The following is a 14,010-nucleotide window of genomic DNA, read 5'->3' as shown; positions in this document are numbered from 1 at the left end:
AAGTAGGTTCTGAGTATCCCATTGTTCTGAAGATGTGGCTTGTCGATGGCAGTCTATTTGAGGAATCAGGACGTGGTTACTGATCATTGAATATTCAGCAATGATTTTGCAAGCCAAATGTTGATCTAATAACTAATTTAATTTGGCCTCTTGTTCATGGTGATTTCCTGGATGTGAGTTTTGTATCACTAGTAGCATTTAAGGTGGTTACATTCACTTGTGTAAAATAATTATTAGGCAGTATTTTTCAGCCCAAATCTACTGTGTGCTATTCCTGGTGTATAGCCTGCCTTCCTTTCTTAGTCTGGCAGGAGCTGCTTTTATTTTTATTGATGTTGTAAGTAGAGCACAACATGGGAGAATTGCCAGTGTTAAACCCTGTTGCAAATGTTATGATGGAGAGAAATGCACTGATGAAGCAGCTGAAGTTGGTAGGGTTAAGACGATGACCCAGGGAAAATCTGCCAAATGTATTGTTTGTTGAATATTAACAGTGGCTTGTTTTCCTCTTTGTCTGTTATGACTCCAACCATTACACAGTTCTTTCTTTTGCCCCATAATTGTATTGGCTTTACTTGAACCCATGAGTTCCATAATCAGACACCTACCCTCTCTAATTTTGCATTAAATTCACGCATCCACATCTGAATCAAGGCTATGTCTGAATTAAAAGGTTTGATGGTTGGCAAATAAGTTACTTGAAACTAAGGATAATTGCTGATAGGTAGAGGCTTATAATTAAATATTTTCTAAGGCAACTTATAATTATTTCTAGGTGCAAGAGAACTGGAGAAGGACATATGGTGGCCTTGTTGGGAAATGGATGACATGCCAATTCTAGATCCATCAATGTAATCAGAATTGGGAAAACTTTTAGAAACAATAATAATAAATTAACAAACGCTTGGAGAAGTTTTGTTCAGTCAAGGAGAGCTAATACAAGTTTGTTAAGGGAAATCATGTTTAATTAACCACAGATGTATTTTTGATGAATGGAGTGCAGTCTGCTTGATGGATTTCCAGAATACTTTTGCTAGCCTTACATAAATGACAAGTTTGCACAATTGACAGACACAAAATAAGGAGGTCATTGGCAACATTCTATTGCTGGATATATTACTGACTTAATAACAGGGAGTAGAGAGTTGTAGTAAACCGCTATTTTTCAGAGAATAACAAGTAGTTATGTTTCCCAGGAGTAATTGCTGGCTCAACTATTTTAATGTCAATATCTTGGATATGAGTGTGTAAGGTAAAACTTGGAAGTTCCAGGAAAAGTGGTTTTCAAACTGCCCCTCCTAAACTCACATTCTACTTTAAGTAATCCCTATGCTGTAAGTGTTCCATGATTGGTAAGGGGTTACTTAAGGTGATATGTGAATGGGAAGGGAAAGTTGAGAACCACTGCTCTAGACCCAATTGTTACTGAAATATTTTACTTGAGAAAAATTGTCATTGGCCAATTTCCTTTGGAGTTATGAAACCGTGCACATAACGAGTCAATGAGGTACGATTAAAACAGTGGTTTTCAAACTTTTTCTCTCCACTCACATACCACTTTAAGCAATTCCTTACTAATCACAGAGAACCCATGGCATAGGGATTGCTTAAGGTCGAATGTCAGTTTAGGGGGGCAGTTTGAAACCACTGACTGGTAGATTAACAAACAGTGGATGAAATGTATTAGAGGTGTGAAATACTACATTTTGGATAGAAGAACTAGAAATGCAATATAGACTATGAAATGAAATATTGAAAGCCAAATTTAAACTGCAGATACTGAAATTACAAAATAAAAACAAAATTGCTTGGATTACTCAACAAATAAGACAGCACCTGTAGAGAAAGAAACAGTTAAGCTTTGAGATTAGTAAATTGGATTAGATTTTGAGTTCCTCAGTTTTGCTCATTTACTTTTCCAGTTAACATTTTGCACAGAACAACAAAGAAAGTAATCAGTTCCTGATTTTCAACTTGTATGTGCACTTGGAACATTGCAATTGTGTATTTGCCCTCGCAAGATAACAGCAATCACCTAACTTGTTTATGCATAATGTGTTTATGCTTAATTAGAAGTAACCTGTTACTCTGACGGTTACTGTATCAAATCTTTGCTGCACAGCTTGCATTTGTTGTCAACATTTTGAACATTTTCTTGTTCATGTCAAAGTGAATTGTGTAACCACTGCCAGCCATTTCTGTTTGCACGTGACAGTGAGGGCGTTCTCAAAGGTATAACCTGTTCATGCCCAGGGACAAAATCCTATGGAATAGACTGCCATCTAGTGTGGTAAATGCTGTGACATTGGAAATATTCAAAAGAGAATCGGATCGAATTCAAACTTAATACAAAGAAAAGTCTGTACTGAGTAATATTTTTGAAGAGATCAGATCTGCTCCAGAATAGTACTAGGGTGACTCAAAAGTTGAAACTAAAACACAAAGCTGGAGAAACTCAGTAGGTCAAGCAGTGACCCTTATATAGCAAAGATAAAAATACATAACCGACATTTAAAGATTGAGCCTTTCATCAAAGTACGGAAAAATGTTGGCAGATGTCCAAACAAAAGTAAGTGAGGGGAGATATGGTCGCAAAAACAGGAAGTGATGGGGGAAGCGAAAGTTGAGGTAACTTATCATGTACCTGTATGTTCACAATTATAAATGCCTTGGCTCATATGACTTACCCTTATTGGCCACACTGCAACTGTGTAGTGCTCAAAGTGAACTGCACAATATCCCAGGGTTATAAACACCCATCTTATAGACTCCACTACATACAATCAAGCTTCCACATTATTGATCATTTCTAATGTATGTGTATGTGTGCATTCCTATAAATAGCAGAACCCATATCCTCTCTGTTTCTCTCTTCTGCTAATTGTTCGTTCCTATCATTCTTGTGCTTTTGTTGGCATTCATTACAATATTGAGGAGATATGTTAACCATATTCAGTTCTTTTTTTGTGTGTGTGTGTATTTTCCATCTTCTGGAGAAAATCAATTTGCTAATGTCTGTAAAGATGGAATCTGTTCATTTTCCGGGGCAGCCTGCACAGGCAATATTGTTTCATTGCCCCAGGGGTTCTGCCATCACTACAAAGGACAAATAAAGTCAGATTCTGTTATTTTTATTTGATGTTTTGACATTTGTATAATTCCACAGTGTCTTCAAGTGCAATTTTTAAAAAAATTTAGACATACTGCATGGTAACAGGCCCTTTTGGCCCACAAGTCCATGCCACCTAAATTACCTTCAATCCCAGTACGTTTTAAAGGGTGGGGGGAAACTAGAGCATCCGGAGGAAACCCATGCGGACATAAGGAGAACGTACAAACGCTGTCAAGACAGTGCCAGATTCCAACCTCGGTCACTGACATTGTAATAATGTACTAACTCTGATTGTCAGAGTACATCACATACAACTCAGATTCCTTTTCCTGCAAGCCAAGCAGAATTTCTAAATTACCAGTAACTTTAAACTGTACTCAAGAAGAGAGAAATATGTAAACAACTGACTGAGCTTTGCCCATGATGTAATGGGCTGTGTCCACTACCTTTTCCATGGCTTTCTGCTCAGAGGTATTGGTGCCCCCATACAGGCCATGAAACAGCTGGTCAGTATACTGTTCTTCTGCAAAGGTTTGCCAAGGTTTCCGATGTCATACCGACCCTCAAGAAACGCTTGAGGGAGTAGAGATACTTATGTGCTTTCTTCACGATGGTCCAGGAAAGATCCTCCAAGATAGTGACCCCCACTAATTTAAATTTGCTTACCCTCTCCATCTCTGATTCCCCCAATGATCACTAGATCATACACACCTGGTTTTCCCTTCCTAAAGTCTACAATCAGCTCCTTGGTTTTGGTGACATTGAGTGCGAGGTTGTTGTTAGTCTACCATTCAGCCAAGTTTTCAATCTCCCTCCTGTGTGTTGTTTTATCACCCCTTTTTATACTGCCCACACTACCTCCATCCTGTAATGCTGACTCGTCCCCTTCCTTTATACAACCCACTACCGTGGTATCCGGCAAATTTGTAAATGTAGTTTTTGTGTACCAAGACAAACAATCATAGGTGTAAAGCAAAGCGAGTAGAGCAGGGGGTTAAATACGCAACTCTGTGGTGCTCTGGTGCTGATGGAGACCATCGAGGAGATTTTCTAGCCAATCTGCACTCATGGAGGTCTGGAGAGGAAATTCAGGATTCAATTACACAGTGTAGTATTAAGGACCAGCATTTGGAGTTTGCTGATCAGTTTTGAATGCCAAACTGTAGCCAATAAAGAGTATCCAGATGTATCCTTGCTGTCCAGGTGTTCCAGGGATTTGTGCAGGGCCAGTGAGATGGACATGTACCATAGACCTGTTGCTGCAATAGGCAATTTGGAATGGATCCACGTTGCTGCTCATACAGGAACTGATGTGCTTCAACACCAGCCTCTCAAAACACTTCATCACTGTGGATGTGAGTACCACTAGTCAATAGTAGTTAAGTAGGTGAACGCATTCCATTTCCACTGCCTCAGATCATCCATCCTAGGCTACTCATGGCCCGACTGTCACAAATGTCCAAGTCCTGGAGAAGACTGCAAGTACAGACCTCTACTCAATCATCTCCGCTCGCCGCCTGCGGTGGACTGGCCACATTATCCGTATGGAGGAAGGCTTGATTGTCCAAAGATGTCCTCTACGGTGGACTACCAGATGCTCCCCGGCCTGTGGGCCACCACGTCTTTGCTACAAAGATCTCCAGTCATTCCGCGTCAATCATACTGACTGGAAGGGCCTTGCAAAAAATCGCACTGCATGGCATTCCGCGATTCGTAGTGGCACATCACAATGTGCCAACAACTACAAAAACTTCTGTGCGGGCAGAAGAGCTACAAGGCCCCGAGTTCATCTTCGCTTGCGAAGGGTTGGGCCATGATGATGATAAGTTTGTCATACTCCTCTTGGGGATCTATACAATTGAAGCCTGTTTGAAACAGCTGGGTCCCATGCACTGTCTGAGTGAAATGTTGAATACTGTCCAGTTGATCGGCACAGGTTTGCAGTATATCAGCCAAGTATTCAGTCCAGACGAGATATTTCCTTGGATTCACCCTCCTGAAAGCAGCCCGCACATCATCTTTGGATATAAACAGTAGAGACCTTCAGGAAACATGGAGGTGCTCAGTGGTTCTTCTGGTAGTCAGATCAGGCAGCTTTGCTGCATCCCATTGCATTTAATTTGGCTTTGTAGTAGGTTATGTCATTTAGGCCTTGCCACAGCTGGCAGGTATTCCTTGTTTTTCTATTCTCGTCCAGAATCACCACATTACCCCAGGAGTCGTACCAGCTCCAGAGTTGAATGCCTGTTATCCAGCTCTCAGCCGGTTCCGGATTTCATTGTTCAACTCATTCACATCTGTATTTATAAAGTCCATAATGACCCTGGTGTAATTTAGACCTTCAACTAAGTTCTTGAACACCTCCCAATCCACTAACTTGAGGCAGTCCTGTAAATATTCTTTTGTCTCCTCCAACTTCTGGCTGTCCTGATCTCAAGAGTCTTGCTTTCCTTATCTTAGTGTAGCAGTGATCAAGTGTGCTGAGCCCTCTGGTGCAGCAGGTTACATTCTGGTGATAATTGGTCAGGGATTTCTTAAGGCAGGCCTGATTCAAGTCACCAACCATGATTTGTAGTGCATTGAGGTGGGCTGTCTTCTTCACAGATCACGCCATGCAGCTCCACGAGTGACTTCATTTTAAAGAGCATATAATGCAGTATTACAGCTGAGAATAGATATCAAAATGATATCTTGAATATACCAGTTAGAGTTTGATATCTGGAACTTTTTATGAATGATTTTGTTGACCTGTGGGAGCTATTAAACCACTCTACTTTTGCAGTCATTTAATACATTGCTTGTTTTAGTAGCATGAGAAAATTCATTTTGAAGGGGGTACAGAGTTTAGCAGCATGGGATGGAGGACAGCCTGTGTATTCAATGGGAATGGGTAATAATAGGTGCTCATGTCTGACACAATCTCCTTTAATGGTTTTAAAGAGACATCTGTAATCACTGAATTTACTATTTCCATGTTTGTTTTGTCACTTGTTTACTGCTCTTCACATTGTGTATTGTGTGCCCTTCCTAATTTTAATTTTCCTACCCCACCTGCAATCTCTATAAGTTTGATGAAGTTCATATGCAATGTTCATAATTCAAAATTAACAAAAGCTAAACTGGGTTTTGTAATTAGTCTAATCTCTACAGTTTCTTAACTGTTCACTCCCAACTGCAAATTCTCTTCCCCTCACTCACATCCTCAAGCTGCAAATTGGACCATAGCACTTTCTCTGCTGTGGATGGTGATACTTTTTCAATTCTTTACACAAAGTGTGACTAGATTTTTGTGCAACTCATGCTTGGACATATATTAAAAAGAACATATTTAGGTTAATGAATGGATAGAAACGTATCACATCAATTTAAGGCAGAAAAATGTAATATTATCTTGTCCCTGACAGGGTGAATCAATTTGGCTAGGTTATTTGGTGATCAAGAGAATACAGGAATGGTAGATAGAAATGAATAAATGTATTCCATTGGAAAAAAATAGCATATAATTTAAGAAATAACATCGCTGTATTCGAACAAATTTGGGAACCGTACATGGAACACAACAGAGAGGTCCTACCGCGGACCTCCACCACCTAAAATGACAGAAGAAGAAGACGAAATGAACTGACCCAGTATGTAAAAGTAGAAGACACAAATTTCTTGTTTATTTTCATTGTGTGATGACATTGTTTAATGGGTTTAATGTATCATATATGTTGAATGTTGAGTGGGTGGGATGGGGGGTGAAGGAGGGAGGGAAGGGAGGGGGAAAGGGGGGGGAAACTGACACTGTGTATATTCAAGAGGGAAATGTTTGTGTGTATTTTGATCAGTATGGTTCATAGTGTGAAAAATAAAAATAAAAAATTAAAAGGAGGAGGGGAGGGCAGTGGACCTTGTTTACATGAACTTCAGCAAGGTCTTGGATAATGTCCCACAGGATAGGTCCACTTGGAAGATCAAATCGCTGGGATCCAGGGTGAGCTATCCAATTGAATATAGAATTGGTTTTATATTTGAGTTCCGAATAGTAGCTGTTCAGATTGGAGGCCTATAACCAGTGGTGTTCTGGGCCCACTGTTTTTTGTTGTCTATATTAACAACTTGGTTGACAGGGTGGTTAGCATGGTTTGTAAGTGCGAGGACAGCACCAAAGTTGGTGGTATAGTGGACATTATCTCAGATTAGAACCGTATCTAGCTGAACGGAAAGTGGGCCAAGGAGGGCAAATGGAATATAATTCGAATGAGTATGAGGTGTGTGCTTTGCAGGTTAAACTAGGGCAGGACTTAAATGCTGAATGGTGGGGCCTTGGAGAATGTTGTTGAACAAGGAGACTTGAGGGTACGTACCTCTTTGAGAGTGGTGATGTAGGTAACAACATATGACATATTTGTCTTCGCCGGTTTGGACATTGATTACAGGAACTAGGACGTCATGTTCGATTATACAAGGCATCAGTGAGTTCACACTGGGAGTGTCGTGTGCAGTTCTTGACAACCAGCCATATGAAAAATATCATTAATCTGCAAAATGTCAGGAAAGATTCATGAGAATTTATCAGGACTAATGAACTTAAATTATAAGGAGAGATTGGATAGGCTGGGACTTTTATCCCTGGTACCTAGAGTCTAAGGGAGGACCTTCTGGAGCAGTATAAATAAGGAGCATAGATACCATAAGTAGTCATAGTCTTTCTCCTTGGGTAGTGAAATAAAAAGGTAGAAAACATTAATTTAAATTGACCTGAGGGGCACCTTCTTCACACAGAGGTACGAGTATATGGAATGAGCTGTCAGATGAAATGGTGGAAGCAGGGACAATTGTAATGTTCAAAAGACTTTTAGACAAGTATTTGAATAGAAATGGTTTAGAAAGATATGGGCTGAAAGCAAGTAAATGGGACTTGCATGGTCACCATGGACAAGCTGGACTGCCGGGTCTGTTTCTGGACTATATAAACTATAATTCTTTGAAGAAAGACAGTGTAATATATTAGTTACAATTGAAAGGTTATACAGGAATACATATGCATTAGGTTTGAAGGAGGCATGGGAGGATGAGAAATCAATTTTCAAGAATTGCCAAATCGAACTGCAGGAATTTAGTAAACATTATTATGTTTACAAGTGTGCTCAGTGATTATTGTTGTATAGGTCCTCTCTGTTTAACCATTCCTTGTATGATAAATCCTCTCGAAGTAATTACTCTGGTGAACCTTTGGTGCAATCCTGCAACTAATACCCTCTCTTTTAGTTAGACAACCATTATTTCAGATGAAATCTCACCAGGGCATTCAAAAATAAGGGCAAGGCATTTCTACTTTTGTACTTAAACATTCTTCCAGTAAAGGCCAATATATTGTTTGCCTTCCACGTTGCTTGTTTTACCTACATGTTCACTTCAGTAATTCAATTACAAGGAACCCTAGGAAGGCCTGAACCTCATATGAAGGAAAGCACTGTTTTTCATGGCCTTTTGTACTTGCATCATTTGAAAAGTGCTGGTAACATTTTTTCTACCACACAGTTTTTCCTGATATATATTCCATCTGCTATCTCTCTGTTTATTAATCCATTTGTCTCCATGTCTCTATGCATTCTTCTCACAACCCACACTGCCATCCAGCTTTGTATCCAGTGCATTAGACCAACAGTCCTGAGAGATGTTTATCCTCTGCTGGAATCTCATTCCATTATAAAGAGAAGCAGGATCAGACAACTCTGCCCCTTGTGCATGTTTTGATATAAGATAAGATTTGTGGCTGATCATTTAAGCCCACATCATTTTCCTTGATTCCCCTAATGTCTACCAATCCATGTCTTGATTCTTTATCTGGCTGTATTAGCATAATCCTCTCTTCCTAATTTCCTTCTTCACTAATCCTCATGGAACATTCATACCACATTATGGGAAAAGAATTTTCTTCTGAATTTCTTGTTTGAGTTTCTTCGACCCTGTTGGATAAAGATCCTGGAATATTTTGCTTCACACCGTCACTGCAAGGATTAAATTCATTCAAAAATGCAATCTGACACTATCACCTGATGGCATGAAATTAAGTGTTTTAAGTGCTGTGGATAGCATTTATATCTTGAGGGCTTTTTAAAATGTGAAGTAGGGAAGGACATTGTCGTTCAACAGTGAAGTTGCTCAATTAAGTGACATTTGAGCACTCTTCCTGCAGACTCCTATGAGAGAAACACAAACACTGCAGATGTTGGAATCTTGATTACACATAGAGAAGGTGCAGGTCAGGCTGCATTCATGGAGGGAAATGGTCACTCAACATTTTGGTTTTGGAGAATCAATAAAGGGTCCCAACCTGAAATGTTGAGTGACCATTTCTCTCCATGGATGCCCACTGACCTGCTGAGTCCCTCCAGCATTTCTTTGTTCACTCAAATGATGCTTACTTTCCATTAGATATTTCAATATATCTCGCACTTATGATGCCCAAGTATTTTGTTTTTATAAGAGATTAAAATACTATTAATTTGTTTGATTAGTTTTAATATCTACAAAATGATTTGGTATATTTTGGATTGTAACTGTTTTTGTTTAATTTTTAATTCCAAACTACCAGGCTGCAAATGGAATCATAAATATGAACAATAGGTCATCTGTTGGGATTGCTGAAATTGGCCTGTGCAGAGAAGAAAAAAGGAACAACATTTAGTCAGATAATGTGCGGCAACAACTATTTCAATAACTCAGATGTTGTGTCTTTCAGGTTTCCTGAAATGCAGTATTTCCAACAGGAAAGTGTGAGGCAGATCTTGACAGATATCCTGTTTTGTTATGCGAGAGAAAATGAGCAGCTGCTTTACAAGCAGGTAATGAAATACTGTACACGTTTGGTTGAATAATTAAGCAGTTAAAATTGGACTGTGAGAAAAAGTGTCTTGTGACATTTACTAAGAATAAATATGCATTCATTCTGGGCATAACATTCTGTCCCGAAAGCATTTAAGTCTTCTGCAAGTTACACATTGCACATATCTTTGTGTTGTCTTCTCATAGATTTTTACAGAAAAAACTTTACATTTAAATTGAGTGATTTTCACATTAATAATTATTCTGTCATTTGTGAAGTGCATCTCCATCTGTAGACATACATGCCCTTAATTATAAAGCAAAATAATTTATTATTTTAAATACATTATTTTTAAATATACTGTATACGTGGGGCTATTAGAAAGATTACACATATTATTTGCCAGTTTATTATGGCACTAAACTTGAAAATATTAATTTGTATTTTCAGATGAGACTGCCCATATCAATAGTAGCAAAATCAAACCTGTAATAATCTGTGGTAGTTATGAAAATCCTAGTCCATTTCCATCTTTATCAACGGAAAGGTCAGGTTGACACTGCCTAGTCTGCAAGGCTATTATATACTGCCTAAATTATGGACCCAATGAAGGGATTCCATTTTCTGTCACTCAATCTATTTTTTAGAGTATGTGTTTTCTTATTGTTTGTAATTTTTTTTTTGTAATGCAAACCTTTTAGGGGATGCACGAACTACTGGCTCCTCTCGTCTTTATTCTACACTGTGATCACCAAGCCTTCTTGCATGCAAGTGAAACAGCAAATCCAAGGCAAGTTTTATCTATCTAACTGCTGGAGTTTTTATAAATGGTTGATTTTATAGCTCATATCACCCTGTATGAGACACAATGCTATGGTTTATGCCAAATACACTGTAAAATCTTCAGCAAGCCAGAATTACTTGTAGAATGTTGGTCCATGTGCTGTTAAAACTTTAGTAATATTTGCCTATAAATGCAGGGGTGCAAATACCTCAGTCTTGTCTGGTGATATAGAGGGAGAAAGATGAAAGTCTGAGATAAAAGACGTTTTCCCATATTTCTGAAACACCAGCTGCAATAACATGCCTTTGAGTACAGTGGATTCTAATGGGTAGTTGTAGGTAACGGACAGAGAAGGGGAACGAGGAGAAAAAAATATTTTTGATGATCTTATCTTAAAGCTCTCCCACCCATGAAACTGTTCCTGTTTGACCATAATGTTTACTTCACAAGAATGTTTCATGTACTTAAATGTAAGACAACTAGATTAGTCATGGATCCTACTACATAGTTGTTAACCAGAGTTTTAAATAGTTCATAACCATAATGCAAAAATTGCAAGAAAAATCACAAAACTTGGATATCATTCTTGGCCATTATTTCCAGTGTTTCATTTAAATGATAGATATTGGGATCAGAAGAAAACATCTGAAATGACAATATTGTTCCTGGCACGCTTGATTAGTTAACTGTATCTGGTGGATATATAATGGCTCCATTATACCAAATAAACTAAATTTCAATGGATGTATGGAGCACGTTTTACGAGGGGGAAGGGAGGAAATACATTGTTTTGATCTAAAGTTACACAAGTTGCTCATCTTAGTAATTTTGTGAATAATTTCCTTGGTATAAACATAACTTTTTATTGATACTTGATGTGAATATGGAGATTTGGGGAATTTTTATAGATCAAGCAACAAGCATAACTGAATATATTCACATAGAAAAGAATATTTTACTAATTTTGCAATTTTTTTTCTCTACAGTGAGGAAATGAAAGCTCTTCTCAGCCCTGAATTCTTGGAACATGATGCTTAGTGAGTTTTTAAAAAAAACTTTTCTTTATTTCTTTATTTTGCTTGAGTCTATTTTTAACAGACTTTATGCTTTCATCAGTGCAATGTTTTCACAACTTATGGACACTGCAGAACCATGGTTTTCAAGCTTTGAAAGAGAAGTAAGAAAGGTATGTTCATCTCAATCATCAGTTTATGGCAAATTATATTTTAATGGTGCATATTTTCCTCAAGAGTTACCAATGCAAAGCTATTTACCAATAATTATTTCAGTAATTTTGTATGATTTGATGATTTCTGATTCCTCGATGGCATCCATTACACATGAATATCATTGTGTTTTAATGTGTGCATTTAAGGTTTGCTTATTTCATTATTCATAAATACTTTTAAGATTTGTGAGATTTAATATTATTGCTCTCTCAGTGATATTTGCTGAATTAACAGTTTAATTTCCATTTAAGACAAGAGTTCAGGCTAATTATATTAATATTTCTGACCAAAGTGAGTACAATTGTAGAAAATGTGTTAATTAACATTTCATTCTGGGACAGGAAAGAGAAATGATAATTGGGGAAAATGGTACAAAGTTATGCAACAGCATATTTTATCTTTGCAGTCATTGGTTCTTTAAAGCCAGCATCTTATTTTGTTCCATTCAGGAACAAAACTGTGAGTCGACAAGTTGCCAGTCACAATCATTGGAATAGATGTTTTGATTAGGAACAGCTGCCTCATAAGAAGTTCATAATTTGACTTCTTTGGATAGCAGTATACTGATGTGTTTTTTTTCTAAAGTCTATGGAGAAGACAAAAAAAGAAAATGTCAGATGTAATATTTAGTTTGTTAGATCAATATTACGTTATGAGAACATTTCAAGGTGAGGAAAAATACTTGTTGAATGAAAAGATGTGTCGGATAGAATTCAGAATAGAGAACATCAAACATCACCCAGAAAAGTAACCTTAAACAACACCTTGGGTTTAGAGGAGTAAAAACACAGAAATGCTGGACAGCCTCAGCAGGTCTTGCAACACCCACAGCAGGAAAAGATAGATAACTAACATTTCAAAACATTGGTTACACAGTTTATCGTTATCTCCTATGGACGCTGCAAGTCCTGCTGAGCTGCTCCAACATTATTGTGTTCTTACTGCAATCACAGTGTCTGAAGATTTTCATGTTTCACTCTAGGTTTAGGAGAGTGTTTGATTTAGAGAGAGTAGCCAGAAAATGAATTGTATTGCTAAGCCAGTCTTGTTGAAATACTTAGAAAAGCAAAACAAGGCCTTGGGCTCGAACCATTTGTATCCAATTGTATATTTGTAATTGATTGAAGAGGTGGTAAATTTTCTCTCTGACACCTTTCAAGGCTAATTGTAATCAAGTAGCAAACTAATAGATTGGAAAGGATCAAGTGGAGCAAGAGATGAACTCTCAAGCCACAGATATGTTAGTGTTGGCTCAAAAATGTGGAAAGAATTAAGAATTGAAAGTGGTTGTTAATGAATTCTCACAGGCGTCTGTGTTAAGCCAATATTTCTTATTGTTATAAATGACTTTGAAAATAGAATTTAGGCCAAATATCTGCAGTGGAAGTAGTGGCCAATCATGCTAAATGATTAGGATTGCCAATTTTTGTTGAACTGATTCTTGGAGAATTGGTCACCAATTATTTGTGTAGCCTGCAAATGTTATTTCTTAAGAGCTTAATATCAATTTTATTAAATTTGCAAGTCTTGGGGAAATAGATAAGACATTCTGTTGTGATCATGTGAATGCACAAGTTTGATCTTGACAGATTATTTGCTGCATATCCATGTAAATACACTTCACAATGAGGTCTGATGGACCATTTCATGTCATATTTTTGGCCAGATATGTTCCAATGTGTTCAAAAATGCATAGGTAGGGGAGATTTACTTCAAATACACAAAACAAAAACATCTCCTTTCACTTATTTAGCCACTTTGGCTCCCAGTCCACAAATCCTTGATTTTAAAATTTAAGGTTCCTTTATTGTCATGTACACAAATTCACAATATTTATATATTTTTATTTGCCATGTAAAGGCACACAAAGAGACACCACTTGTCCAGTGGCCTTATCAAGAAGAGAAAAAGAAGCAAAAGAAAGTCCCTTCAAAGACTATGAATCCCCTCTACTGATACTGCTGCCTGTGTTCCTGTAACTTCCTTAGCCTCCTGTCCCTTCAGTGAACTCGAGCACCAGGCATCTAAGTCACCCTCCTTGACTCCTGGTTCTGAACCCCTGATATGATTA

General features: G+C 37.8%; 1 protein-coding gene across 16 annotated transcripts in view; it reads left to right on the top strand.

Moving 5' to 3' along the window:
- tbc1d5 (TBC1 domain family, member 5) overlaps positions 1-14,010 on the top strand; it is a 538,200-nt gene that overhangs the window by 295,944 nt on the left and 228,246 nt on the right. For all 16 annotated transcript variants that reach the window (XM_069913037.1, XM_069913049.1, XM_069913042.1 and 13 more), the window contains 4 exons: positions 9,843-9,945; positions 10,628-10,716; positions 11,697-11,747; positions 11,827-11,896. In XM_069913037.1, the coding sequence (XP_069769138.1) occupies positions 9,843-9,945; positions 10,628-10,716; positions 11,697-11,747; positions 11,827-11,896 (313 nt within the window). The remainder of the gene's footprint in view (positions 1-9,842; positions 9,946-10,627; positions 10,717-11,696; positions 11,748-11,826; positions 11,897-14,010) is intronic.

Source organism: Narcine bancroftii, chromosome 1, assembly GCF_036971445.1.
Source record: "Narcine bancroftii isolate sNarBan1 chromosome 1, sNarBan1.hap1, whole genome shotgun sequence".
Classification (NCBI taxonomy): Eukaryota; Metazoa; Chordata; class Chondrichthyes; order Torpediniformes; family Narcinidae; genus Narcine; species Narcine bancroftii.
The sequence above is the reverse complement of the archived record's forward strand: the minus strand, read 5'-3'. Positions and strand labels throughout refer to the sequence as shown.